We start from the raw sequence: 27531 nt of genomic DNA, 5'->3' as shown, positions 1-27531 counted from the left end.
AATTAGCTGAAACTGGTGAAGCTGCTGCTGAAAGCGGGCACTAATAAGACAAGGCACATTACTCAAAGGTTTATTACTCCTTCCATAATACATTGGATATTAGTCCCAGATGTTGTAGTTGCCGCATTATGTTCATGCCTGTATGGTATATATATATATATATATATATATATATATATATATATATATATATATATATATATATATATATATATATATATATATATATATATATAATGCCAGCAAGTAAGATCATTTACCAGTGCACTGCCATTTGAAGGTAAGCGTCATGCTACATTTAGGTTGAATTAGGGCTTTGACTTTAGCTAACACTTGCTTTTCTGTGTCGAATCAGCATGCATTTTTTTTCCATGCGCAAAGCCAGTCAGAAGATGTGTTTGAGACGCCTCATACACAATAGTAAGAGACATAAAAAGAGGGATGGGTAGGTGTGTGTGTGTTTTTTTGTTGGGACAGTTCAACGTGACATTGAATTATCGCGTATACTTTGAGACGGCTAAAACATAAAACTAATCACTGTAACATCCTATGTGTAGATTATGTTTTTTGTCTGTTTTCTTAGTTCCATTTAAGGACATCATGACACAAAATCCAACTTAAGTCTTAAGCCCAGCCCCTCCGAATAGGTCAAAATGAAGTTGCAGGTTTTATTAGGACAATGAATAGTACCACCTCACATCAGCACCTCCTAGTTTATTATAACATTGTGTTTTTCACACATTTCAAACCCTAAGCCAAGTTAATTATCTTAGTTTATTGTCTCACAATTACACAAATTCTATTGTATTAAATTTAGCAAACAATCTTGTACTGTTTGGTTGTATTTTTGTGTTTACTTTATAAGAAATCCTATTAGATGCGCATAGGCCTTGGCACGGTTTTAGTGCTGCCTTTGGTCTGCTGTCATATATCGACAGTGTGCCATGTGCACCTGGGCCACTTGGCCACAACATCAAAGATCATGCATGCATAAGCAATATGTGGTGATACTGTGGTATGGATTACATTAGCATGTGTCCTCTTCACCTGTGCTTAAGTAATAATCCAAGAGAACCACTACATTTCATACAATGCTTTTTTTTCTTATGTGTTACCTTCACATTTACAATAAAGCAATTTTTTAACAGCAGTGAACTTACAAAATCTGAAACATTTTGTTATTTTAAATCAACAATTACCAATTTCTTATGTCCTGACTTGCATGAATGTTTATATATGTTTCTCCTATCAGTATGCTCTTAAATGTTGGATAAATACATGTCCAGATGATTAACAATTGATGCATTTCTTTATCTTTATTGATTTAACTTCTATTAAGTAAAGGGAATTCAGTACCTTGAGACTGATACATGGTGGGATGGTGAGGTATTAATAAAAAACAAATATTCTCTGTGAAGTCCATATCTCAAAGGTACTAGTTGGATATAGTATATATTTTAGATATGGTTGTTTACTCTGTCTGACAATTTTATGTTTGTTATCTGTTCAACTGTTTGTTTATTCCCACCGTGGCTGCTGTGTTTCTAATTTACTGTGGATACATGATTGCAGTTACTCTGTCTGTTGCTGATGGAGAAAAATCTGTTAAGCTTTTCTGGATCGTTGAGGACTTGGCATTTTAATAATTTGTGGATGATTCAGAGCCTCGTTATACAAAAAGTTATCCTTGAATGCTGAAGGGAACAGCTGGCTTGATGGAAGTGGGCTTCATACCTGACCTTGCCACCAACTGTGCTGTTGATTGGATCTTTTTTCTTTTTGTCTGACTGTTATTGTCCTTCTGTCCATTTGTACTCAGGTTAACGGGATTCCAGCTGCCTTCACCCATTGTGAGTACAGGCTCCAGGCTCACACTGTGGCTACTGTCCGACTATGCCGTCAGCGGGCAGGGATTTCAAGCTGTCTATGAAGGTAACACCACTTCCATGTTGTTTATTTTTGAGCCAGATGATCATGTGGTGACATTTTTCCCAACGGCTTAAATCTGGATGTGATGAATTTAAGGTCAATCTCAAATGACTTGTCAAACATGCCACTTCTCTCCTCTGAAACTGTCAAATTCTCCTCAATTGATTTCTTCATTGCACTTGTGTAAGTCATGTACGCCAATACATTTTCAGCCACATATTGGCAGAAAACAACGTGAGGACAAGATAATACGGTGTTTACCGTGACTCATGTTGCAGTTGAAAAGTAGCTAGTGTGCACTGAACTAAATTCAGACGATCTAATTGAAAGCCATTATATCCAGCTAGGTTATCGTCATCCCCCCCCCCCCTTCCCATGCTAGGACTGGGACCTTTATCACGGTGACATGGAGTGTTTTATGACCCATGGCGTGATGATATTAATGATGGCACTCATCAAACCCACGCAGGAGGAAAGACGAGCTTAGGGAGGGGAAGGAGATACAAGGGAGTGACTAATTAGGCTAATTACCTGACAGGAGTTTGTCAGTCTTTTTGAGATATCGTGAATGTGGGGATATGGCTCGAATGTGGGGATGTGGCTTGATGAAGCCACATCAAGTGACTCGGGAGGCCCAGACCACATTGCGTGCCTAGATAAAACCACAGACAAAAGAGCAAAGAGACTGTTTGTTAACTCCACCGGGAGGCAAGTGGGGCATCGTGCCTTCCTTTCTCACTGGTGGAAACAAAACTGTCAGACTTGTCTAGCTTCTGACCTTGGATGATGTAACTGTCTCTCGCTTCAAATGTGTTTGCAAAAACTTTTAAAAAAAGCAGGTAACTATATTAATAAAAACACTGTAAATGATCGTGCTGGTGGTTTAAAAACGTTTTCTACTTTGTGATACAACTTTCTTTCTTTGTGCTCCATGCATACACTGTGAAGACACACACATAAATCAAGCATAAAGCAAAGTGAACAATGTAAAATCATGGAAATCTTTACTCTTGCAGCGACTTTGGTGTCATAGAGACTGTTTCAGGGATATTATGCCCATTGAGCACCAGGGGAAACGAGTGCAAAGCCATAATTCCCTGTCACCCACTTCACATGACACACGTGAGTTCAAGTGCAATGGTCCATGTCACATGGGAACAGAGAGAGACCCCCGTGGTGCGGACATGTGGTGCTGCCCTGTAGGTTAGAATGAATGCTAATTGGAGAGTGAGAGGTACACGAGAAATGACTCAATGTAACTGAATGGGTGGAAGACCACTCACAGCTGACATGTAATACATTGTACCGAGTATGCACACATGCACCACATTATGTATTCTTCAGATGAGTTGAAACTGCCTCCCTTTTCTACTTCCCTTTATACTTTTTTAAAATATTTAATTCTGCTTTTCCTTTGAACCTCTTTGGTGATCGCCTCATGCCACGCATGCTTTTTGTGTGCGACTTCTGTGTCACTGAAATCCCACTAAGGCTTTCTGGTACAGACACCAGAGTTAATGAATCTTGACCATGTGGCTATTGTTTGGACACATTGTGTCTGGTTAACGATTACAATCAACGCAATGCTTAATATTAAGTGAATTCTAAGAACAGCTGAGGTAAACCAACAAAACAATGCATTGTGTGTTTATTTCATGCTGGCCAAAGGAAAACAAATACACTCCTTAAGCCTTTTTCTATAATGTGGGAAATATTTAGGGAGGAGATATCTTTAAATTTAAAGTTCAAATTTAAACACTGCCTTGTTTCCAGAATATATATTATTGTTTTATTTTTGCAGCCTCAATAATAATAGGATGTTTCAAATAGCATTTGTGTTATTAAACTACCCAGGAAGTTGAGAAACACTCGGGAGATGTTGCAGAAGCTGACACACTGCTTTGTGCTGCTTTGTTTGAAGTCAGTTTGACCAGAAACCACTGGCAGAGAGCCACTGTTCTGCTTTGATTTGATTAGTTCACAGTTAGAAATAGTGCATAGTGGTCGGCAGGGGACAAGTTTTAGAGCAAGCCTCAACCAAAGACTATACATAAGCAGAGATTCCACTGTGTATCATTTTAAGAAGTTATTTAGGAGGGGAGGGAGTGCGGGTGCAGGGGGGGAGACACAATTTTAAATTGTGCTTAAGTTGAAAGTGACGTTGTCCTGTATTAACTTTTACTATTCACATTACCAATCATTTGAATCGTGTTTTAACGCAAATAACCCACTACTACTTGATGACTTGAACAAAGTATAAGGGAATTCGTTGATGATGATAATCCATATTTTAGTTTCTTTAGCTCTTTGCCTGTTAGACATACGCTGATCAATTATCGTAAAACCGTGAAACTTTGATGTATTCATTCTGACTATAATCGTGATGTCAATCATGACATCCCTGCAAAAGAACATATGCAGATGCCATTTGACATGATCTAGTGTTATCGTCTCACAGAAAGCACCCAGAGTACTGCATGCTCGTAGCTCATCCAGTCTATAGTCGCTACGTTCAGACCTGAACGGGCCGAGTTAAACCTTCACCAGCCTGTCAAGTGACTTCACTTGTAGGCCTCTTTGTTGATATTTATATATTTGTAATGCTATTTGCGGGCAAATAATCTCCGCTGTCAGGTTTTGTTCCTTTCTCCCGACACAAAACAGTTATGAAAAATGGAGCGTGTTATGTCTACTTCATGGGAAGTATACTTGTGAATAATATACTTTAACGTGAAGAAGGCCAGCGGTGTGTACGCGGGCATTTCCCAGAATGCAGATAGGTTGTGTCACAGATATGGTGCAGCTGTGTCATGTCTCCAGTGGTCATAGTTCCAGTGAAAGTGTGACGGAAATAAGCAGAAATAAGCAAAAGAAAAACAATTCTGACACATACCTGAATATATTTTAAAAAAAACACACACCACCCACAAGCACACACACGGGCACACCGACACACCGACACACACACACACACACACACACACACACACGTGCATGCATAGCTTTTACAATTGAAAGGAGCTTTTGGAATGGTATCGTTTCACTCGCACGAGCACATATCTTGTATATAATACTTGTACAGTATAATCTTAGTCTCATTTATCCAGTCGTTGACATTTGCTGCTTTGCTGGTGTGACACCTGGACCCCAATTAGGAATTAATTTCATTTGAATTCATCAAGGACTTACTCTGGTTTATTTCCAATTCTCCAATCAAACATGGGAGGCCTGCAAGAAAAACGTTTTCTTCAATAATTCAAGGTTTCACATGGTGAGTAATTGACATTACAATAGTCATTTAGTGGGTGAATTATTCATTTTAAAGTGAAATTAAATGCGTGAGAAGCATCATTATCCAACTGAATATTAATTCACCACCTCAATAACTGTCGCTAACCCTGTATTCAACGTTTACACACAGGTGCGCACATTCTCATGACACTGTCATGTGTCTTTATAGATCACAACTGTTGCTCGCGAAGTGGAGTAAGTCTCTCGTACGCAACGGTTATAACAAAAGATTGTTTCTCATTTTGGATCTTGCTCTTTTTGTCTTATGCTGACGTTTAACGCTATCGCTACTGTCCTTTTCTTTAGCTGTCGTTGTGTTTGCTCATTACATATGACCCAATCTCTAGCCAATGATGTCAACTGTTGTTCTTGGTTATTATCAGAGTGGTTGTACTTCGCTGTAGCGGGAGTGTTTCGTGTGCCTTCGTCTGTCTCTGTGTCGACGCCACTGGATATATGTGTGAAGCTTTTACTCGCTGGTTGTCCTTCCATTTTCTCAAATGGGATAAGTTTCTTAGCCTGACTGGCTTTTCTCAGCGCAGCTTTTGGCAGTAAAACCTCAGTGTTCTACAGCCTCTTTTTCTTCGGACTCTGCTTACCATAGCCACCATTTTGGTGCGAGCCCCGTCTCGTCTATATTAGATATCTGCTCAGCCCACACTGCAATAAGCCTAAGTGCTGCACAGTCCGTCTCCCCATCACGCTGCGTAATGGCTGAGACCACTCTGGAATCTCTCCCCTCTCGTCACCATGGCAACCACCAGACTCCTTGATCCCGTCTTATTCTATTCTTTCTCTTCTTCATCTATCTGCAAACTCTACATTCATCCTTAATCTGTAGCTATGGAGAAGGAGGCTAATGGAGGCAAAGGGAATTAGAAACATTTGCAAAGCCTCTGAAAATATCTACTGGGAATAAAAGAGAAGTCTTATCTCTTCGTGTCTTACTGCGTTCATTGTGCTCCATCTTTCCCTGTTTTCTTCCTTTAAGTCTGCTCTAGTGCGAATCTCAACATCCATGGATCCCATATGCTGTTTCCTCTTCCCTAATGCTATCGTTCGTTCTCTCGCTCTTCAACGTGAAAGCACCGTGATGTTTTTTTTCTTTCGTCTGTGTCTTCGTTGCATATTCTATGTGCCTACCAACTGGGTCAGCCAAAAAAAAAAAGAAAAAATCACACAGCCAAACCCTGCCGCTCGACTGAAAAAGCCTGCCTCCTCAGCATTAAGTCCCTGTAGGTGTCTAAAATAGGAAAAAATGGCATGCACATAATAGTTCACAAAGTAATTTAGCATTTTTAGCATTTTCTTTTCAAAACAGTTTTGCGTGTTTTCTTATCTCCATCATAAAATCTGCCTCTGAGTCTGCGCTGAATTCTGAATACATTTGGTAGTATTGCATAAGGAAGAAAGGGGCTTTCAAACAATCTAAATAAATTGTTAATCTGTCAATCGATGGCCATATGAAGGGTTTGCGGTAACAATTAGCCATAATAAGCAATCACGTTTTTTTTCTTCCCGAAAGTGAGAAAAGGAGGAGCAGAGGGAGTCCTTCCAGCAACACAGCCTTCTCCTTCTGCATCCATCAGAGCTGATCTACAATAGCGTCTCTATCTTTTCCCCCTCAACTACCCCCCTCTCTCTCTCTCTCTCTCTCTCTCTCTCTCTCTCTCTCTCTCTCTCTCTCTCTCTCTCTCTCTCTCTCTCCCTCTCTCCTATTAGCATATGAGAGGAAGGTGGGGGCAGAGTAGATGAGGGTGATGAGAAAGCAGTGAAGCATGAGTGAGTCTAGTGCCTAATTGAAAAATGAGGCTCGTCCCCTTAAGTCGGGGAGTTGGCCAAATGAAAGTGTGATGACAGAGGCGAAAGACGAGTATAGACGTGGATCAAATCCTACAACCATAATGTTCTATTTTTCCTCGACAGGGACTAATACACATTTTACGTAGGGGTACATAATGTCTCTGTTTGTGTTCGCAGCTGTAATTTACAGGGAGGGTTTGCGGGGGTTTTATAACCTGCTGAGCTCCTATGGAATACTTTCCCTGGATGTTGTTTGCTGCTCACTTTGGTAAAATTGGCTTTGATTAGAAGAGATTATTGTTTGGCTACAAACAACGGTCCACTTTTTTTATTTTGTATTAATGGTCTCCAACATAAACACGCAATCTTTGCACAAGAAGAAAACAAATAACAACAAACTAACATGAAGAACATGCCTGCAACATATGTAAACAAATGAATGGACCAATTTTTTTTTAAAAAAGGTTCAGTTCAGCTGCTATTGTTTTTTTCTTCTTTTTTTAAAATTTTGCACACACTTGTGTGTCACTGTTTGCTTTAAACAATAAGGCATCCCATGTACACTATGCATGGAATGGATGCATTGCTCCATTGTCCCATTGTTTTTCTCTCTAGCTGTTATGGAGCTCTTGCTTTATCAATAAGCATTAGTTTATGATGAGGTTGACGCTTCTAGAGGTTTAGCACACAACTGCAGCTTATTGCTAAAATAGAATGTTGGACTTTCTTTTTATTAAATATACAGGGAAGTTCACATTTACGTAATTACACAGCGTTATGCAATACTTAGATTACAAGAGCCACAGTGGGAAATAAGATATAATCAGGGATGCACCAATTTGTTTTAGACTAAGTGCAAGTACTTACTTTTGAATACTAACATTACAGTTTTACAAACAATTGTAAAGCATGTTTTAATTTCATCAGTTGTTAACAGTCTTAACTGTAAAAATAAATAAATATACAACGCAATGTTGTTGCTAACATTTTAACACAAGCTTTAGCTTCAGTTTGCCTTAAATATCTCATGAAATCTTGCTGATGAGTTCAGTGGCTTAAATGGAGAATGATTGTGTCTAAATTGACATGACATTTGAAACTTTAGATTATCACATGTAATCTTAAACATATCTTTATCACCGTTAAGTGCAGGGATTTCTGTATGCAGACCTGCGACTATTTTTTTAAACATAAATAAATCAAAAGTAGTAGCTTTCCCTAGTTCAGTACATTATTCATGCTGAATATATGCTCTTAACATGCTTTACGGTATGTGAGTGTGCTCTGGCAGAAGGTCAGGGACCGTGGAAGGTCACAGTTTAAATGTCAACGTGGTACTAAACTGCTGGCAGCCACATTTGGCGTGGAGTTTGTTACGATGCACATATTGTTGAATGGATGCTGTGGAATATCATGTATAATAGAATAAATATGTTTAAAAGCTATCTCCGACAAGCTTTGATATCATTTTCAGCTCGAACATCGCTGTCTGCTGACATTCTTTTCCGGTCTAAATACCTTGACTTCTCTCTGAGCTGGGCCGTTTATGAATGCATTTTATATGGCAAACGTGTGTGTGTGTGTGTGTGTGTGTTTGAAAGAGATAGCGCTGTTACCTTTGTATCTAACGTTGGACTTTGGCACTGTGATACACCCACCATCAGGGGACGTCTTAGACAACAGGGGACATTTTGGAAGTCCCGTCTTGCTAATGCTCTAAATTATGCTCAAACAATGTCCACAACCATGTGGGGATTTTTATTTCAGATAAGAGGCGTGTGAGTGTTTAAATCAGTGCTCAGCACTGCTCCTGCTGGCGTGAAGGCTCACTTACGTACTTCCTCGTTAACTCTCCGTTGTGTGAGTATCTTACAGTCCCAGGCCTTTCTGAAGAAGGGCTGACAAACAGGCTACTTAGTGAAGAAATCAGTCTCTTGCAACATGATTTTTTTTTAATATGATGCCGTCAAATTGTCTGCTATTTAACGCGTCTATGACAGTGATTAAGTGTTTTTTGTCAGGTAATATTGATTGGCAGAACATAAATGAGTAATGCTCATCAACTCTCCCAAATGTTCTGTTTGTTTTGTCAATAGGTGTTTGATTGAGCCTTAAACAGAAACCTACTGTGGGCGATGAGGGCCATGGAGCCTCGATGCCTCCAGACTTGGCCACAGTTCAGTTTTGTGTTTGCAGGCATATCGAGATCTTTTTTTTTTTTTGTTTTGCTGATGTCTGCTCTCCCACAAGTAGTGACTCACTGCTGTGTTTTCCACAAAATCATATGGGTGAAAACCTCACCGAGCCTTTCTGCAAATAAAACAAAACAGTTTTTGTCTGTCCATTTGTGTGTCGTTAGTGACCAACAAGGTCCGGCAAATGTTCATTCTGTATTTTGCTTAAATTATACCAAGCAAAGCTGTATGAATGACTATACCGGTCTCACCAGTAGAGCCTTTATCGGTCTTCAGCTGATCATGACCGGGCTATTATGGTTCTCTATAAAACATCAGCTTCAGTAACACTTTTGAACTTGTGTTACTGCAGTTGTTGTAATTGCTTGGACAGTTAATGACAAATGCAGTCTTTTTGTCGTTGTTGATTAGCCGCAAAACCCTGGTGTTTCTGGTGGGACTGTTAATTACACCCTTTCAATCACATTTCCTCAAGAATGCAGGTGCAATATAGTTGCTACAAAAATCTGCAACTGTTCCAAGCAACAAATGGTTTCCTTATTTGGATGTATTTGTGTATGTGGTGCAGCTTCACTCCATGGGGAATACCACAGAGACAGGCAGAGACTCTGTTAGTGCAGGGACTGCAAGAAGTGCTTCTTATTAGAGTGGGGATCAAAAGCTTGAACTTCATTAATGTTAAATGGAAGCCCAGCTATTATGGCTGGGCTTGCATTTTATTGAATGTATACACGTTTTCTTGGAAAATGTGGGCACGTCCGGGTAAGCAGAGCTTCCTCTCTGGTTGATTGTGGCTGATGTTAGAGTCTGGCATGGCAATCGGTCACCAGCGTGTCTGACTGTTAAATGCTTCTGACACTTAATTATTGGCTGATTGTCGTGCGGTAGTTCTCCGTCGGCCTAATGAAGACTGCTCACACACACTTTTACATAAACACCCGCTAATTGTCAATATTCCAATGCACCAGAAACATTCAAGACAACACTCGTGACATGTCGATGGATTTTGTGCAACTGACTCTTAGTGCATTATTTTTCTTACGCCTTGTTTCATCTTCACCGCTAAATCGGTGAAATACATTTTTCCCCCAATAATTTGAGATGACTATATAAAACATATATTGTAAACTAGCTCCATAGATACAGTCAAATGTTTTTGATTTGTGAATAATTTGCAGTCTGACAGAATATATTCTTCAGAATACTCTGAAGAATATATTCACATGTATTTATGCAGTTTATTGTTCTTAACTTAAAATTGAGTGTGTCATGATGTAGTTTTGTAAATCCAGCAGTCTATTTCCTTTCACATTTTATTACTAATGTATGCTAAATCCCACTCTTTGTGATTATTCTCATATTTTCTTTGACACAAGGCACATCTGCCTTGAAAAGCACAGCAAGACACACTCTTTTTTGGGGCATTTACCATCATTCCATCTCGCCCTCTATTTGTTTTCTGGGTGAATGAGCAGCGAGACGGGGTCTGGTCCGCGGTCAGGACAAGTTGTTGTTTTGCTCTCCAGAAAAGGAGCGGAGAACAACACTCCCGCACCATAGTTGCACACAGACACATCTGCACCGAATATATTCGAGCGCACACATTCATACAAGTGGACACAGGAGTGCACACTCAAACATAGCATGAGGCATCCGCTGTGCAGTGGAGCATGTACATAAAGGTCAACCTTCCCTGTGAACCCGTGGCTTTGTGTGAGTTTATTTGCAGTGCCTTCCAGCAGCTGAAGAAGCGTTTGCATTTGTCCATCTGGAACACCACTATATAGCGGTCTGTGTGGGCGACTATACGTATGTGTTTCTCACTAGGGATGACACTATGTATGAAAGTAACAATTAACTCATCAAAAATAGAGGCATATGTAAATCATACAATGTTATTTTTGGTATACCCTCTCTCCCCTCCCTCTTTGAGATGTTCTTGAAACAGCAGGGGATGTAAACGTTCCTTTATGGACCACTTCTCTTGAGAACCTATGCATCCAGTAATACAAAACTGAATATAGTTTATGTTTTAAGCAGCCTCTAATGAATTATACTCGCCTTTTATAGAAGAGACAAGTTGATACAAGAAAAATTAGGCTCTATAACAACGCTGCTCTCAATAATACAATTTAAATAAATAACTAATGTAAATAAATTAGGCCGGACCCAATTATTCAACTACTCCATTGTTGGTTCTTTGGCTCGATGTTAGATTTTAAAATTTTGGAAGCGTTTTTTCTTCTTTTTTTTGTCTCTTGTCAGATGGGTCCAGTCCTCTTTATATTTTGTACGGATCACAATTTTTCTGGTTGACAGATGGTGCGTCCCTCTCCCACCCATGTATTTGTCGCTAGAAATGATCTGTGTGCAAAAGTAATTAATTAAATTAGTCAAAAAAAAAAAAAGAAAAGAAAATGACACCCTTTTAGCCAAGCTGAGATTGAAATTGGGCTTTATTTTTAGAAATATATCTTGCTCTTCATTATTTCTAAGTAACGTTGAAGCCGATTTTCTCCATGTATTGGACCGCAGGGACGTTATTTATGGACATGCGGTCAGTTCCAGTTGCAAACCTTCAGATGCGGTATATCACCCGGCCTTAAAATCACTGGAATTATTTTTTTCTTCTTCAATGCTATTTGTGTCTCCGCTTGTTGTATTCATACCTCGGCAGGATTGAACATCAAAATCCCTTAATGTGTTTTCCAGGATTTTAAATTATTAAAAAAGCATGATGGTGATGATGAATTTACTGAGGCAGCTCGCCCAAGTAGCATCTACGTAGGTGCAGTAACTCCTCTTCCCTGAAGCGTTGCATATTTGCTGTTTATCTGGTGGCCAAAAAATACGGTCCTAAAATCAATCCATGATTAGAAATTAGCTCAATTTTAATGATGACTTTGAGCCATTGTGAGAAAAACAAACAAACATGCAGGTTCCCTGGAAATGTGACCCTATGGTATGGGGGTGATTTACTAAGTGCCTGAGTGCATTGCATGTGTCTGTGTGTCTTGCCTGTCTTAGATTGCACATGTGTGTGAGTGTGTGTGTGTGTGTGTGTGTGTGACATTGTAACAGGCTGAACACATGTTGGTGGATCGCAGCAAAGGGAGCCTGTCCCACTGTGGGGAAGCACCTGAGGCGTGAGCAGTGTGACAATGGCACAAAGTGACAGACATAGTGAGGAGAACACTACGACAGTGGGCGGGATGTTTTGACAGTGGTGTGTGTGTGTGTGTGTGTGTGTGTGTGTGTGTGTGTGTGTGTGTGTGTGTGTGTGTGTGCATTTCTAAAATACCCACACATACAAAGTTGTCTGTTTTGCAGTCAGGAAGAGTGGACATTGAGGTGCTTCTCTCATGCCTGTCTTTATTTTGGCTTCTGTGAAAGGCTCTCTGTGCTCCCTCCTGTTTCCACACTGACAGACTACACACTGGCAGGGCCTACCCTCACTGCATCCTAACAAAGAGAGTGGGAGATTGTAAGGGAGACGAGGGGGAGAGACAGGAAAAGAGACATCAGCTGGTGGAGAAGGGTCAGCCACGGAAAGAAGTGAGCTGGAGATGGAAAGCGAAAGCGTATGGAATAGGAGATGAGGAAAAATAGGAATAGAGATAATGATTTTGAAGTGTGAGGGAAAGACAGACTCACAGCTGTGAGCTAATGGATTTAGCGATGAGGGAATTTTCCTACACAGTACGACAGGAACTCAAGGAACGCCACATGGCACATTTGCTGCACTGTTACTCATGCACAGCGCTCATCCTCTCCAAAGCCATGCATTTTTTAGTCAGTGAGCTCATCTTCCCAAAAAGCACTAGGAACCCAAACTGCTCTCACTGCTCCTCTGACACTCACACTTCGTTATTGGGTTCTGACCGCATGAAATGTCACCCAAAACACTTCCTCCCCTTTACCTTTTTTTCTGTTTGACTTCTTCAAAAGGTGGCTAATGTTGATATTCCTCCACTGTTTATGTGCACCCGTCTTGCACACTAATTCTGCCACTTTATGAAAGCGTGTAATTAAGTGCCTTGGTTGGCCTCTTGTAAATGTCATCTGTTCAGTCCTCTGGATCGTAGACTTTGATTTAGCCTGATTAATTCCATCCTTGGTTAACCCTTAGCAGCGAGCGGGTGAGTGTTTTTCCTTTTACAGCCGTGACCCCTTTTTGGTCAGGGGTATTGGGATGAATTATATTCTTCAGTTCTTTGTACGACGTGCACACTAACTTTACTCACAATAAGGTGAGCCGTGACTGGTCTTTAACTAGTTTAAATGTTAGTCTGACCATTATTAAATCTGTTGGTGTTCTCCTTTTGCTTTATTGTTCTCTGTGAAAAAAAGCTGGAGTGATGTATAGTAGTACTCTGTCGGATTGTTCATTTAAAAATAATAAGCCAAATTTTACTTTGCTCGTCACTGGTCATATGGTGACTTAAAAGGCCATGTGTGCTGTCATTAATCTGGCATGCAGGTAACACAGCCTCTTTTCATCCAAAGATGGGAATCAGTAATCCACAGGTTTCACGGTTTTAGCCAGCAGCCGTTGGTTTTTGAAAAGGCCATTAGTACTGGTTGACTTTATCAGCATTACTCTGAGTTAAACAAAGTACACAATTAAATGTACTTGTCTCTTCTTGTTAACCATTCATCTCTGAACCTTACTTCTACTTCTGTCCTTTTCCCATACTTCCATTCTCCTACTTTTGTTTTGCTCCATCTGTCTTGCCCTCCCTAACAGTACTTTTTATCCCTCTCTCCCGGCCTCTATCTCTCATCAGGATTAGCCTCTTTTGCTTGTGAGCGAGCTGACTCTTTCTCTCCCTCTCTCCCACGTTTGTCTCTTCATACAATCCCTGTTTTGTGTGGATTAGTGCCTGTATTGTCCTTGGATTAGGGTGTCATTGTTTCTGAGCTGGGATGAGGAAGAAACTTGCTTCTAAATATGCGTATGAGTGCGTTTGTACAGTATATGCAAATGTGTATCCCCACTTGAGACCGAGGTGATGAATCTCCTTTTGTACATGGAGCTTTTTTTCACAACATGCAAGCCGCACAAAGTAGGATGCTTTGTAGTGCCTGATGGAAAGCTCTGTGACTTACGTGCTTTGTCTTCTTCACTGCCAAGAGTCGATGGAGGAGTATGTGCGAGGTGTGAGCAATATGGTTGATAAAACTTGGAGCGAATTAGTGTCCACTTATGCATTTGTAATTGAAGGTCAGACTGACGGGGAAAGGAGCCCTTGAGGGTGTAAGGAAGGGGAGTTCTGATGGAATTGTCATGTTTTAATGTCATGTTCAGTCACTCATCACAGAAGGGGAGAGACTGGAAGGAAGAGAGAGTATAACACTATTAAAGGAGCTATCTGTATTGATCGCATGGTGGGGGTTCCGCGTTAGCTCGGTGTGACAGAGACACTCAGCGGGTGGGAAGCAGAGGGGGCCTGCGGGTATGCTGTGACTATCGAGACGCGCAACTAATTCCAGGCGATATCGTATCAGACGTTCTCATCCATTGTTTGTTACAGTATGGGATCTATTGTCTTATTTACTCTCCTTTCTTGCAGGTAACTTGGTTTAACGTTTTATTGATCCAGAAAATGTTCAGCTGTTGTAGTTAAAAGTTATCAAGAAAGAGTGTAATGGCCGTCCTATCTTTTGTGTCAGATATTGAAATACCTATTAGTCTGATTGGTATTAAGCTTTTAACAGCCTAAAGTGTATTTACTAATGCATCAAGTGTAGACAAGTTTCATAAACCTACATTTATGATGGAGTAGTGTACTCTAATACATCATTAAGATTGCCTTGCATGCATGCTATCATCCATGATGAAATGCCCAGTAACAGTTATGAACAGTACCCATTGCATTATTCTCCATTGCTTTAATTGATATCAACCAAACAACTCCCTCTTAGCTGCTTTCTTTAATAATTTCTCCGTCACGAGGCTGCTCTAATGTGCAGCCATTCATCAGTCACCACTCATCCCTTTCAGACCTTATTGGCCGTGGAGTATTCACTTGGTAGCTCCCCAAAAGATAAAGGTCATGTTTAAGGGCTCTGGTAAGTCCTGACTGTAGTCAAAGCTGTGTTGATATTTATTCATGACATTTTTGAATCTGTCAGTGTGCAAATGTAATTTAATTACCAATGCTGTTAATATACATATATGATTGAATTCATGGTCACCGGGTATAGGATTGCTGAGTGTTTTGTATCGGATTGTGAATAAATCAGTCTATACGGTGATAAACTGCAGTGCTGAATCTTATATATATATATATATATATATATATATATATATATATATATATATATATATATATATATATATATATATATATATATATATATATATATTCTTGCTGAACACTAGTCTTGTGTGTTTTAATAGTGTTGAGCTGTTCGCAGGACTTTGCTTGGAAGCAGACCTCATGCTGTTGGCAGATGATCTGTTGTCTTTGATTATACAGGGTAGCATCCATGCTAATAATTACGACGAGTGTCTAGCTAAGTTAGTTGTTCCAAATGTTTTGAAGGTTGTTCTTCCACCGACATTACTGTTTGTGCCACGTAAAAACTTCGAGTGGCAAATGTGACCAGCAAAGAAAAACATTGGACATAGGAAACTGACCTGCTGGCCACCGGCCATTGCTGATAGGCAGCTGATTGATCGGGGTGTCTCTAAACACAAGCTGGGAAACATTGACCAAACAAACAGAACAAGCACTGCATACTATTAGTCCCTCAACACAATCACATGGGTCAACTTTGTTTGTTCTCCTTCTTCTTCACTTATAGAGAACCAATGTTTGCTGTACTGCACTGTTTTGACACCGACGGCGGAGTAACAGCCCGGGCCACTTAAGGTTGATTTACTAGGGAGAGGGGAGACAACTGGGAGGTGTCATGGAGAAATAAACCTTCCTGCTCAGACTGCTTGGAAGGAGACACATATCTCCACAAGTTACACAGAAACTGGGCTTTTAGCTGATTTGTGTTTATCCTTGTGTTGATGTTTGTCCCTCTCTCCCGGCCTGCATCCATGTGTGCCTGACAAGCTCTCGCTCAAGCTCGCGGTGCAAACTCGCCGTCACTGAACCGCAACGTGAAGGCACACCTGTTTGTTTTGTGTTTGTCTCTTACCCACCATTTGGCATCGCTACGTGCTCTATTTGAGGCCTTAATTCACAGTTGAAATTCAGCGTAATGAGGCAAAAGACTGCTGATGTGTTCTGTCAAAGGGAGGAGCTGGTGGATATTTTTGGACGAGCGATCTTTGTCAGAGTGGGTGGAGAGTAAAATTGGCATCTTTTGTGAAAGATAAGAGTGGGGGTGTTTCCTTTATACTCTGCATGTACAATTGTGTACCGCCTGCATGTGTTTTGAGTGACAAATCACATGTTTATGTGCTTCACTTGGATTACCTCCAAACGCCGCTGGATTTATCTGCAGCATTGAGCGCTGAGCTTTCTTTACAGAATTGTGTACATTTTCAACACGGTTCATTTTGATTAGAGTTGGTGGTTTTGGTTTGGTTACAACAAACACATATTTGTGTCGTTAAAGCAAAGGCGTAGTATACCATCTACCTCAATAATGTATATTTCCTCTGAAATAACATAACTGATTGAATTACCTTTTAATGCATATGTTCAGGGTGATCATTCCAGTGAAGTAATCTGAATTTAGAGGGAAAACAGCTGCTGTATTACATTTTACAGGGCATTTATTTTGAAATGTCACATCAGATTGTACCGATATTGTCAAAATGACACTCTGAGGTGGCCTGCTATCATTTGTGTAATTGGTCTTTTAAATAAGAGGTTTCACTCTGACACGCTGAGGTGGTGTATTGTCATCGCGTCATTCGGAGCATTAAAAAAAATGAGTAAACAGATGTTTACTATATGAAGATAAAGGGGAGCAATGGCATCATGAGCAGAGAATGAAGTCACTCACTAACTGCATGTGTGTGGAAATATGAGTTCATCTGTGCTTTCTTTGTGTATAGCTAGTCTGCCCACACATATTTGTCCGTGAAAGTGTGTTTTTTATGTTTTATCAGCACCCATGGCGCAGATGTTCAGCACAGTCTCTGTGGACAAGGACAAGGGCTGAAGCCTTGGGTCTATCTTGACATGCGACAGCTCGACATGCTGCTGCACTCTGCTCGCCTCGCACAAGGTTATTTTGACTTCAGTTTTGTACAGTGGGTAGAATTGTTGACCGGTCTTTGAACAATATATGCAGTAAGTCGAAGAAATTGAGAGAAATGTGTATTTGATGTTCGGCATAATCATTTTCTACATCCTATCCGGAACATGCCGTAATCCATACAGTGCATATCTGATCCATCACCCACCTCTATTTCTTTGTGATCTTTATGTTGAAAGGAAACATAAAGGACAGCGCAACCATTGACTGTATGATGGTTAATCTCCTGGGAACTATACCCACACAGAAGGTCTGAAATCAAAAGAGGAGCCTAGCTTGGGGAATGTAGGGTGGGATTTAAAGGAATCAAGGAAGCAGTAATACCAGAAAGCGTCTCTTTTCACATGAAGTCACCCTTACTCTTTTGGGGCTGGAGGAGGTAGAGGAAGAAAAGCCCTCCAGAGTATTAAGATAAAATGATTGCATGCGACGCAACTTGTAGAGCATGCCTGAAATGTACAATAACATAAAAAAAGGTTACAAATCTTCAGGGGAACGAATATATGATGTTAAACAGAGGAGAGGATTGCTTGTTCGAATAGATTGTGATAATAATAGTGTGTCAGAAGTGAAGAAATATGTCACGCAACAGACCACTAGGCATGTACTGGAACACGGCATGTGTAGTGGTTGCCTGATTCATCCTGTATAACTACAGTTTCTGGCTGCTAATGGGACAGAAACTCTGAATGGAACCAGTCAAAGCATTAAGTATTGCCGGTAGAGCAGTCCGTTCAAAATGGGGAATCTTCTCCGAAACTATGGCATTATCAACAAATTGTTTTGGAGGTCTTTTCACAGCTGCAGAATTTTAGTTGATTTAGTTTATGTTTCGTTATTTTCTCATACGGTACTAAAGGCAACCGAAGCTTCTTCTTTATTAAAAATAAACCGTGATGCATTGCCAGCTGTCATACAAGCAGATCAGACATTTGGTCTAAAACATTGCGAGCATAAGAAGTAAGGATGACAGGATGATTTAACTGGTGAAGTGGAGCGTGCAGACGAAAGGCAGTGCTGTGAGTTAAGAGTTGAGCCAAAAACAGAACTGCATGGAATTAAGAAACTTCACTTGTGCACACGCTACCCCGCTCTGCAGGAATATAATAATCCCTCTGAACTCTTGTCCATGAAGCTTTTTTATCAGAATGGCTCACATTCTTTACATTAACTGCGTGATTCATACATTTATATTGGTCATGAATCAACAGCTTATGGATGCAGTGAAGAGGTGCTTTTCTTTACCAGATCTTTGGAACGGAGCACTCAGCCAGGCACAGCCAATAAAAGCAAGTACACAATCTTTTATGGAGGTCAGTTAAAGTCCAACTGAAATCACATTTAGTCCTCCCAGTCTTTTGAGAAATATCAGAAAATACTCCTTTTAGTCTCAGCCTGCCGGAGGGGCGGGACAGAGTTGCTGTTTGATTGACAGCCGCTGGCAGGCTGCCAGTGTAAAAACGTAGAAAAGGAAACGTAAACCAACTCACACAGTAGCTACATGTCATAGACATGTTAGCGAAAGAGTAAGGAGTAGAAATAAAGAACACACCAGCATCAGGCAGGAGGCTTCATTTGGGTCGATACAAAAAATCTGTTAGCAAACTTTCTTTGATTTAAATTTGAACATTTATAGATGCAGTGCACCTTTGAGCCACACGAGGGAGTCTGCATGTTCTTCTACGTCTGGCAATTGTAGTCAACTTCTAACATTACATCTCGTGTCCAACATTCCGTTTGTTTTACTGAAGAAAACAAGAGCATGTTTACTTGACGAGAGGAAATTAAAAGACTCAGAGAGTCCGTCATCTCAGCTTGTGGTGATATTCTGAATTTTCTTGCCAATGCTCACACTAAAGGACATGACAGAGAAGAGAGCGACAGCAACACAGTAAGTGAACCGTAGATATTAAGTGGAAAAGCCAAGGTTAAATAAAGATATTGATTAATCATCCCAGTACACCTTTGCTTCATCAAGCCACTGGCGCTTTATATTCTCTGCACCAGTCAGATAAGTAAACTGAATTGACAAGTGAGACACATTTAATGGGATTTCAGTCTGAATTGGCATTTGACCTGAAAAGGTCAAGAATTCTTCATTATGGTTGTCAGAAGGTCACTTAGTCTTCTTATATGTGACGAACAAATGAAACTTGCTAACAGCGGGTGGAAGACCACCAGGATAGTCATGAGTAACACGGTCAACTGGTCTACGTATGTTGGAGGATTCACAGGTTGACTTCATTCTCAGAGAAGCGGTGCGCTTGTTTTCACATATTCCCCACAAACCTGCATGTTTACGCATCGACACGTCCCCTTCCACAAAGTCCTCACTGGTGAGCCTTTACTGTTTCCAAGGCAACCTGCAGAGCGAGGAAGAGAGGATTGGCTGAGGGAAGGGGCAAAGCAAGACAAAATGCAGGAAAACAAGATAGCAGGGTTAAAGGCGTTTAGTTTATTTCCCCAACAGCTGAACCCAAGGATGCAGGTGTTGGTTGTGCTTCGGTGTAGAACAATGTGCTGAAAAGTTCTGGTCGGATTGCCCTTTATTTTGGTTTGGGTATTCCCTTTCCCAGAGGACGAATGCTAAATAATAATCAGAACATGTTCATGTTTGTATGACTCTAATGGGTTCTATAAAACATAAGAAACTAGGTCCAAAAATGAATCAGATTTTTCTCTTCTATAAAAAAGATGATCCCATGACTTTAATACATTTAAATTGCCTTTGTTCTAAAATGAATTTGTCTCTGATAACGTGTGGACTCCTTCCTGTTGTATCTGTGTGGTATCCATGTGTGCATCTGTGTACCTTCAAGACGACACACTGCAGGAGTATTTCAAGCCATCCGCTGACCCTGCGATAAACTTCCGGCTATTAAGCAACACAGTGCAGTTTGTGTTCACGTATAATCTTCTTGATTTTGGATAAACGTGGATGGGTGCACCTGTGTACTTGAGCTTGCAGGTGTGGCCACAGGATTTCTGTGATTCATGTTTGAAAGAGTAATGTCAGTGGAGAGATAAGCCCGAAAAGCCACAGGGATTTAGATGTTTCAAGCCAGCCTGAATCAAGGCTGTACACAGATGTGTTGATCTCTCTTCCCAGCAGCCCCGGCCCTGTCTCTCATCTGTCTTCTGGCTTCCTTTCCCATGCTCCCTGATCCCTCTTAGTTTAGTCTCATATATAGTGAATGGCTACTGAATGGCACATTATTCCGTTTTGCAGACATTGTCGGTAGTCATAAATTCTGTATGAGCTCTTTCACACCTCAGCGCCTCCCACACAGCAACTGGCCCTTTTACTGCACCTGCTGTTGCGTGCGTGGGAAATGAGGATATCTCGAGTTCATTCCAGTCTGTTTTTGTATGCATGCATGTGTGTGTGTGTGTGTGTGTTGTGTCTGATTGTGTGTGTACCGAGGTTCAAACCCTCTTTTTCACTCGAGATGTCCTCTTGTTGGCAAGTTAGAGAAGCTTTATGTACAGCTCAGTTCAAAATCAGACAGGGATTTTCAAAGCTGCGTCTCAAACCCTGCACCGTTTATTCAGCGATACGCAGTACTCTGAGGTACACGTTCACTTTTACAGACATAGAAAGACACTCAAATGTGTTTACACTCAGCAACTTTGATGAGGGGCTCCCCCTGCGTATCTAAATCTGAAATGGTTGGACAAAGTGTTTGTTTTCACTTCCTTAGAATATTTGTTTAGAAAATGAGCATCACAGGAAGGTGGTGCTAAAATGATGACAACACGGTCATTTTGATAAGCTCTCACTTTTATTGTCTCAAAAAAAAAACATGCAATACAGCTTACTTGGAGATTAAATAGAGACAGAAACACTTTGGCAACAATGAGGTGTTGGGAATTTGATTGAATTCTTTATTATATAAGATGAAATCCCCATCTATTTAAAATACTTCAGTTTCAATCAGCTATCCCTCAATATGATCCCAGAAAGGACGGCTTTGTTAACACCATGAGCTTTGTTCTTCCAGCATTTAAAAGGTAAGCTGTGGCCTTATGGACCGCATAACCGCTATGAAGCAGTAGTCCGAATTTTGCGTGTCTCTTGCAATAGCATGTATGTGCATATGGGTGATGACGTACTCTTTTTGTCCAATGGTGTCACGTTAATTCACTGATCCATCGGTGGCTGTGATGAACCAAGATGTGCAGCAATGTAACAACATAAAGCATGAAAGAAGCACACTGCTTGCTAACAAACGTGGATGTGATCGATTCAGGTCTCAACATTGCTATTCAAAACTTTTGCTTTTGAGGAGAAACCTTTTCTTTCCCTTAAAATGCAGATAACACACCCACACACATTGCACATGCACGTTATTACCCATAGGATGCTATCTATTTCTTGAATCTAAAGGAGAGCTGATTCCTGCATTTCTTAGCTTCTCTAACCAGAAGTGATGGGAGTTGCCAGCCTTTGTTCATCCCATGTGTTAAGGAACAGGAGGCATTGATTGAATTGCTGCTTGACAAAGCAGAAACTGCTTATTGAGCTAATGCACCTGTGTGTTGGGATCGATCTTGCAATGTCACTTCTAAATGCAGAGCTGGAAGACGTGAGAAAAGAAAGAGACCCAGTAAAAGAAAGCAGAACGACGGATGGGAGACAGTGATGTACAGTAGGAACATAAATACAGTGTGTGAGTTGAAGGCAAACATTCAGTCTGCAGCGAAACTGGGTTATGTTTCTCGCCCCAACACGTGGGCCAATGTATGGTCATGTCTTCTTTTTGTCTCCTGCTTTCTTATTTTGGGAACTAAGTTTGAGTGAAATGCTGCAGAGTGTACCATCTTCCTATTGATGATGCTTTTCCTCCCGAAGCTGCATCTTCTGCAGCTGTCCAATACATTCCAGACAGGGACGGTGGATCAACTGTATTAAAATAGGTTCGGCTCTCCAACTGTCATTTACACATTTTCCTGTGCAGCTCACTACTTTCTCTCTGTCTTTAATCCTCCTTTTTTCTTGGACCTTTCCCTAACCTCAGTGTATTACTTCTGATTTACTTCAGAGTCTTGGTTCCTCCTTCAACTAGTCTTATGACTTAAGAGACACAATAAATAATAATAAATCTGCTCTCTAACATTGAGGAGAAATCCAATTTTCTATCCTTCTACCATCTCATCGTCTACCATTTGCAGCAACTGTATTTATCCGTCTATTCAAGACGGCAAGACTTCCTTAGATAAAACATTTCGGTGCAAACTGCTAAGAAATTAATAATCTCTTTATTTTGCAGCATAAGCTTTTTTTAAAGAACACTTTTTTGACAAATGGCTTTTACAATATGCAAGGGTATACTACTACTACTATCCCCTTTTCCTAAAGAGAGGGTGACAAATTGAGGAACATGCATAAGGAGACTTAATAGGGTCAACGGTCAGCCCACAGGAGAGGATCTCCATACTTTCTCCTTCTCCATTGTCCTTTGTCCTCGCCACCAGGATTGAGAGAGTGTGAATCGAGATTGGAAGGAATACAGGAGTGTGAGCAGATGATGTCATGGATGGATGGTGTGATGGATGGCATGGCTCCTTGCTCCCAGTATGTACGTGTGTGTGCGCACACATGGCTTGTTCACACTTGAGCGTGTTCATACGCTTCTCCTGTTGGCCAGTGAGAGTAATGCATTGATGGACGAGGAACATCCTTTGCCATTTCAGCAGTGGAAGTGTTTAAAGCATTCGGGTCCCCAGGGACGGGCCATGTCATGGTCTCCCATCCTCGTGACTTATGGACCTGCCATGACAAACACCCAAGGGCTAATGTTGCGGGTTTGACTGGAGGGGGATGGGATATAGTGGTACACGTGATGACGACAGAAGCTAGACCCCCCTGGAAGAAAATCCACCTCTCTGTTCTAAAACAATGAGTTTTCCCATAAAGGCTGTGATGCTTGCAGAATAATTTGTGAAATAATTCTGATGTATGAAAGTGTGTGCAGGGGAGGAAATTAATGGAGAATAATGTGAAGTCATCTCACAAATATTTAAAATTGTTTTCTCATTATTTCTTTTATCCTCCTTGGTGTGCGTGTGTGTGTATGTGTGTGTGTGTGTGTGTCTTTTTTTGTCTTTCTTCCTCTCAATCTCAGTTTTTATGCTCTATCTGTTTATGATTTAGCCTGCAGGAACAAATAGAATATAGTTTGATGAATGACTTTAAACCACACAGTGCAAAAAAAAGAGTATTATTCCTTTTTTCATACACACCTGCCTTGGATTCCTGATTTGTGGTCATAACGATGCTTAGCTCTCAGCAGGTTCTCCTGCTTTATCGTACGTAAAGAGAGACATTACCTTTTGTAGTCGTATTGTATTTTTGACTGCATCAAAACCATACCACAAAGCTGGGAAAGAAAACAAATATATTTTCAGGTCTATTGTGCCCGAGTATCGCTGCCTTGATGCACTTTATCAAAAACTGTCAAAGTGTTTATTAGTGACAGTTAAATTCCCATTGTAGTAATAAAGAAAGTATGGACTCTCAAGGCATGTTAAAAAAGTATTTGCCGCCCCAGTACTCCGGACATAGCACTTTTCTGGCGATTGCCCCTGTAATGGCACTTTTAGACTTAATTCACTGGCCAAACTAATAACCTGAAATAGAGAAACACACACACACACACACACACACACACACACACACACACACACATGCACATATGTTTCCCCCAGTCCTTTTCTGTTTCTTCCCCAAAAATAAGGTGTTCCCGCGGCGGATATCAGGACTTATCTTAGCAGGGAAAGCCCAGGTGTAACTAATATAATTAACGATGGCTCCATTCCATTTAGGCGTGCCGGTAATCCATGCTGATAATACAGCATGTACATATCAAGGCCCTGGGGACAAGTCAAAACCTCTGCTGTGACAAAGTGATCTATTCCTGTGTCTCACTCCATCCTCCTCTTCTTCAATCTGTTAGAGGTTGCTCAGGCTCAAACTTTTGTGACACGAGAGCTCCGGTAATCCGGCCTTACATGGTCATAACTGCAGGGGGCGATGCTGTTACCAGCAGGGCACCATGCAGGGGCCCCTGTTGCCATGCTGCGTCCCAGTCACTCACACTGTATGCTAATCATACAGCGTCCTTGTGTATATGCTAATGTGGTAGTGATGGAGGGGAAGCTGTAATAAGATGGCCTTGGCTGGTCAAACTATGGGCTACGGCACAGTGGAGCCTAAAAGTGACAAGTCAGTCTGGCATCAGTGTAAAGGGACAGTACCTCAGTATTAACCACGTACTGCACCAGATATATCGGCGTTGAGTCATTATGTGACGATTCCTTGATGTCTGAGCAGGTGTTCTAACTTCAATAGATGATGGAAAACAGCTGCTGTGAAATCACTGATTGGGATGCATGTCGTCCTGCCCTATGTGAGTGACTGCTGATTTTACCCTTGAAGAGCTTCTTCAGAAAAAGTAGAGAATGTGCGTGACGAGAAGGATTCGGCCAGTAGGTTTTGCCAACAAGGCTGAAACAGTATTTGCGAACTAAAGTTACCTTGTGCTTGTATAGTTTTCAAGGTTCTAGTATATGGCACATTTCTAATTAAAAGTGTATGTACAGTACAGTCAAGAATTAATGAAAGTCCATTACCTACAGAATCCATCTTCGCACATTAATTTAAACACTTTTATTTACCAGCAATATTATTTTATATAAATACTGTATGATGCAAGTTTTTTTCCCTGACATTTGATATGCACATCAATTTATATTCTCTCAGTCAATAATGCCTTTTTTTTGTACTTTATATCTGTCATCTGCAAACCTCTCAACACGCCATCTATAAATATATACTTCCAAATATGAAACCAAACAGTCAGAATTAATATCTAGGCTGTGCGATTGCGTCAGTAAAGGCTCGCACTGTCTCATAACACACAGCTTCACAGCTAAAGCAACCTTTGTTACGGGGACACACAAACACACACAAACACAAAATCAAGCACTTAGAGGTCATGTTTGTTGTCTGATGGCGGACTGGACACAAACTGTTTGCATTCTATTTATTTACCAGACAGTTAATTCCACAGCTGAAGCCCTCTGCACTGCTGGATTAAATGATTGATCCGTCCTTGTTAGACCTTGCTGTAAGGAAGTCTTAACTTACTGTGCTAGAAAGGGGAAAAGATAAAGTAAACAAAACAAAACTGTGTTTTTAAACCTGAAATTAACTCTGCTTTAAAGCCTTTTATTTGTGGGACACATGAAAAGCAAAAGATACAAAAAGGACTGTTGTGAAGGCGACGTTGCGCATCTTAATATGTCATTTAGTTTTGCTTTTCTTAAAACAATCGAAAAACATTTCCCAAACTCAAAGGGCTGTATTTGTTCCGATTAAAATTGGACCAAACACGGTGCAGCCGGAAAAAAAACTGAAAGCCTTTGAAATATTATACTATTTTCTTGTACATTATAAAGCTGGAACACCACAGAAAAGCAAGTGTGCATTGAGTGTGATGTCGAGGTGCCAGGAAGCTGTGTTGCTGTATAGGAGCCATTATGTCCTCTCTGGGGTTCAGTCCAGCCCCTGTGGAGACACTGAGTTTCATCCAAAGTCCAGCACATGTTCTGGCCTGCCTCCTCACTGTGTGGGAGTGTGTGACTAGGACTGGGGCTGTACACTGAATGACAGAGTGAGTGTGTAGCAATGGGTTTTTAAACATGGCAGTTGTATTATTACTCTGAGGATTCATTGTATGACGCAGCAAGAACAAACCCATTTAACTACACACCAATATAGTATTTTTAGCAGATGTACTCTGAGCTTAGGCGTTCTACTGTATGTCACGAGGAGAACAAAAGCTACAAACGCACATTTTTAACTGCTAGACTGAAGCAGAAGGGTTCAGGAGCAAATAAACTGAATTTCCTTTAAACTTTATTGACATAATAACACACAATTAGACAATGTTCTGCCAATACTGGGCTCTTTAGCCTATTTGCATGCAGGTACATGATTGGACAAGCCGAGATGGTCAACATGTCATCCACGAGGGATTGAGTGACTGCTTTAGTGTTTTGAAGCACTTCAGGGAGAAATTCATTTTCAATTCAGTGGCGATACAGTGTTTTAAACAAATAGTGTTGTGTTACATAGCTTGAGAGCTTAACAATCTGTGCTGGTTCCCATAGCCTCGTCTGCTTTGTGTGAGTCTATATGTGTGGGCCATTGATTGTCATCACCATACTATTTCTGTACGTTCCCCCTGATTTTCTGGCTCTTGCTGGTTCGAACATGACGCAGAGCCACAGACTGCCTCATTAACTGTCTATTCTCTCCTCTCTCCTCTCGCTCTCTCTCCTCTCGCTCTCTCTCTCTCCAGCTCTGCCCAGCTACACTTGTGGTAATCCTGGACAGCTGCTCAACGGCCACCAGCAGGGGTCCACGTTCAACATTGGGGACAAAATCCGCTACAGCTGCAGCCCGGGCTATGTGTTGGAGGGTCACACCACCCTGTCCTGTCTTGCCACTTCAGCGGGTACTGCTGCCTGGGATTTCCCTCTTCCCTACTGCAGAGGTATGAAGAAGGAACGGTGGAAACCTGTCAATCAGAACCGGTCTTCAGGCTCAATCTGGAATACCACAATGTTAAATGTCTTCATCACATCTAATTTAAACTCAGCGATATGCCACAGGAAATTAAATGGTGTTTGATTCATATTTAAATAATTACTAAAGTCATTTGAAAATAATAAATAAGAAAGGTAAAATATAGGGAGGTTATAACTGTAAAGCTGGTTTAAAGGGTAATGCCAACTAACAACGGAACGATGTACTAATGAACATCCACGAAGGTGTTGCTTCCATCATTTAAAAATGAAACATTAAACAACATGCTTTAGCCATTAACTCTCTTAAATACATGACACTATTGCTTGTTTTTAAAACGTGGAGTAATCAACCTTTTTATACGTCGTGTTTTTATGAACCAATTGATGAAACCCATCCTCCAGCCCACCCTCACTCGCATGTATTTACACATGGCTTCACATAACTTGACGACATTATTTTGTGGTTATACTGATATCTTATTCACCATGACAG

General features: G+C 40.8%; 1 protein-coding gene across 1 annotated transcript in view; it reads left to right on the top strand.

Moving 5' to 3' along the window:
* csmd2 (CUB and Sushi multiple domains 2) overlaps positions 1–27531 on the top strand; it is a 209189-nt gene that overhangs the window by 30041 nt on the left and 151617 nt on the right. The window contains exons 3-4 of the mRNA XM_068576332.1: positions 1820–1932; positions 26810–27004. Coding sequence (XP_068432433.1) covers positions 1820–1932; positions 26810–27004 — 308 coding nt within the window. The remainder of the gene's footprint in view (positions 1–1819; positions 1933–26809; positions 27005–27531) is intronic.

This window comes from Clinocottus analis, unplaced genomic scaffold (assembly GCF_023055335.1).
Source record: "Clinocottus analis isolate CAN_PGR_092001 unplaced genomic scaffold, fCliAna1.0.p SCAF_14, whole genome shotgun sequence".
NCBI lineage: Eukaryota > Metazoa > Chordata > Actinopteri > Perciformes > Cottidae > Clinocottus > Clinocottus analis.
The sequence above is the reverse complement of the archived record's forward strand: the minus strand, read 5'-3'. Positions and strand labels throughout refer to the sequence as shown.